This window comes from Anguilla rostrata, chromosome 5, assembly GCF_018555375.3.
Source record: "Anguilla rostrata isolate EN2019 chromosome 5, ASM1855537v3, whole genome shotgun sequence".
NCBI classification, from domain to species: domain Eukaryota; kingdom Metazoa; phylum Chordata; class Actinopteri; order Anguilliformes; family Anguillidae; genus Anguilla; species Anguilla rostrata.
Window position 1 is genome coordinate 63,945,685 of NC_057937.1, and position 2,943 is coordinate 63,948,627.

Consider the following 2,943-nt stretch of genomic DNA (forward strand, 5'->3'; position numbering starts at 1 on the left):
TGTTCAACATCTTTGTAATGACACAGTAAATGAGCACTTTATACAAATTAATTGTACAATATTTACTGATGACATACATTTTTAAAAATGTAATTGTATTTTTGCATAAGTGAACAGTGGTATAAATGACACTAAATTCTCATCAAGAAAATGAATGAAATTGAAATAGGCTGTACATCCTTCCTTAAAATGCACCTCTTAGTGAAAAATCTGTGAGATAACCCTGCATCTGCAGAAATCCATTCCTCAGAAGTCATTACTGTGTCCAGGACAATGTTTCTGCACAAATTACAAACTGTAGCTGTTGCATCAGCTGAAGTAATGTCCAAGAAATGTGAAGATTAATCTTCGATTTCTGAGTGTCATGATTTCCAGCTCCCCTATTAAAATTAAATTTCCTCAAAGTAGTAACACTCAAACTCTGCAATAATCTTTTACAGTTCTGAAGCTCATTTGAATGTAACTGCCACGCCTTGCACAGTAACCAATAAGCTGACAGAGAAACGCTAAAGAGCTCAAATGAGAACTCTTACAGGTGACATGGTCATGCTAACATTTGAAACCACAGAATTTCACAGACTAATATGTACTGTGTATGTTCAGGTCTGGATACATGTTTATGTTATTTATGGCTCAGATTTAAGTGTATTTATTATTCTCTAGGGCCACTGTGGCTCCAAAAAGGGAAACTATTTTAGTACAGAGTCCGAAAGTCCAAACTAGTTTGGTACAAAGTCCACTTCCCTATCATGGAATATGGACATTAAGACCTTATATCATGTCTGGTCTAGAATGCTTTTACCTTGTAGAATTAAAAATACATTCTCTTGCATATTACAATGCAGTATTAAGCACAGCACATATATTTACACAACTGTCCAAATGAACAAGGTCATGGTATGTATATACTCCAGGAAGTTCTCAAAAACAAAACATAAAACATTCATAACATTTATACACAAAAATGTTGTCCATGTACAGAAAATGCATTTTTTCACAAACGAGGGCATCTTCCATTCCCCTTTCTTCCATTGGCCCCTCAGACGCTGCACACTGTGTCAGCGGGACATCATTCGGACAAACTCTGTAGAAAGGGAGAGAGGGTGAGAGAGGGAAAAAGGGGAGAGAGAGAGAGAGGGAGAGAGGGGGAGAGAGAGCCCAGTGAATGAGGGATGTAGATAAATGAATGAATGAGTGTGCTTTAATGGAAACAGACAGGGAAGCTTTTCTGATTTAGACCCAGCAGGTGAGAAACAGCTTCATAGTATCTCAAGTACAGGTGTGGATGACATCACAATTTCCTGAGTACAGGTCTGGATGACATCACAGTTTCTCGAGTACAAGCATGGATGACATCACAATTTCCAGAGTACAGGTGTGGATGACATCACAGTGTCCTGAGTACAGGTGGGGATGACATAATACTGTCTTGAGTTAAAATCTCTCATGCACCCTCTCCCTCTCACTCACCCCTCTCTCACTCATCCCTGTGTCTCTCTCTTGCTCCTTGTGTCTTTCTCTCTATCTCTTTTTTCCCCCTTGCTGCCGATCTCCCCCCTCTTGCTCTTTCTCAATCCTTCTCCTTCTCTCTCATCTCCCGCCTTTACTTTAATTTTCTCCTTCTCTTTTTTCTATCTCTCTGTCTCTCCCCCCCTCTCTCTGTCTCTCTCTCTCTCACCCTCTTTCTGTCTCTCTCCCTCTCTCTCCCTCCCTCCCCCTCTCTCACCCTCGAAGTCCACCAGTCCGTCTCCGTTCAGGTCCACGTCTCTGAGGATCTCATCGATCTCTCGGGGGTTCAGCTGCTCCCCCATCAGCTTCCTCATGGCCTCCCTCAGCTCCGGGAAGCTGATCTTTCCATCGCCGTTGGAGTCAAACTGAGGGGGGAGAGAGAGAGAGGGGGGCGGTTAACGAGCACATTAAAGTCATTTAACATTAAATAAACAGTTTCATACAGCCCTGGCAGTGTGGGGCAGGAGGGTAGTTTCATACAGCTCTGGCAGTGTGGGGCAGGAGGGTAGTTTCATACAGCCCTGGCAGTGTGGGGCAGGAGGGTAGTTTCATACAGCCCTGGCAGTGTGGGGCAGGAGGGTAGTTTCATACAGCTCTGGCAGTGTGGGGCAGGAGGGTAGTTTCATACAGCCCTGGCAGTGTGGGGCAGGAGGGTAGTTTCATACAGCTCTGGCAGTGTGGGGCAGGAGGGTAGTTTCATACAGCCCTGGCAGTGTGGGGCAGGAGGGTAGTTTCATACAGCCCTGGCAGTGTGGGGCAGGAGGGTAGTTTCATACAGCCCTGGCAGTGTGGGGCAGGAGGGTAGCTTCATACAGAAGGGTAACTGACCTCCCTGAAGGCGTCTCTCAGCTCCTTAACTCCGATCATGTCTGCTGTCTCTGCCAGCATTTTAGGACCCATCAGCTCCACAAAGTCCTCAAAGTCCACTCTGCCGCCACCTGCAGGAGCAGACGTGCTATTATACTCTGCCATTTACAGACAGCAGGACCCCTCCAAAACCTCCTTGGCTTAATATTTGTGCAGTGATGCAGTGTTATATTCTGTGTTTGTGCTGTGGTTTATTCTGTGTTTGTGGAGTGTGTTGCAATGGTATGTGTTGTGTTTGTGCAGTGGTGCACTGATATATGCTGTGTTTGTGCAGTGGTATATTCTGTGTTTGTGGAGCGTGTTGCAGTGGTATATGATGTGTTTGTGTAGTGTTTGCAGTGATATGTGCTCTGTTTGTGCAGTGGTATATGCTGTGGTATATTCTGTGTTTGTGCAGTGGTATATGCTGTGTTTGTGCGGTGGTATGCAGTGGTATATGCTGTGTTTGTGCAGTGGTATGTAGTGGTGTATACTGTGTTTGTGCAGTGGTATGTAGTAGTATATACTGTGTTTGTGTAGTTGTATGTAGTGGTATATGCTGTGTTTGTGCAGTGGTATGTAGTGGTA

General features: G+C 44.5%; 1 protein-coding gene across 1 annotated transcript in view; it reads right to left on the minus strand.

Annotated features, from left to right (window-relative positions):
- Positions 1–2,943, minus strand: part of cabp2a (calcium binding protein 2a) — a 13,641-nt gene continuing 10,698 nt past the window's right edge. The window contains exons 5-7 of the mRNA XM_064337837.1: positions 2,338–2,447; positions 1,727–1,874; positions 1–1,084 (exon numbers count right to left, since the gene is read on the minus strand). Coding sequence (XP_064193907.1) covers positions 1,059–1,084; positions 1,727–1,874; positions 2,338–2,447 — 284 coding nt within the window. The 3' untranslated portion in view covers positions 1–1,058. The remainder of the gene's footprint in view (positions 1,085–1,726; positions 1,875–2,337; positions 2,448–2,943) is intronic.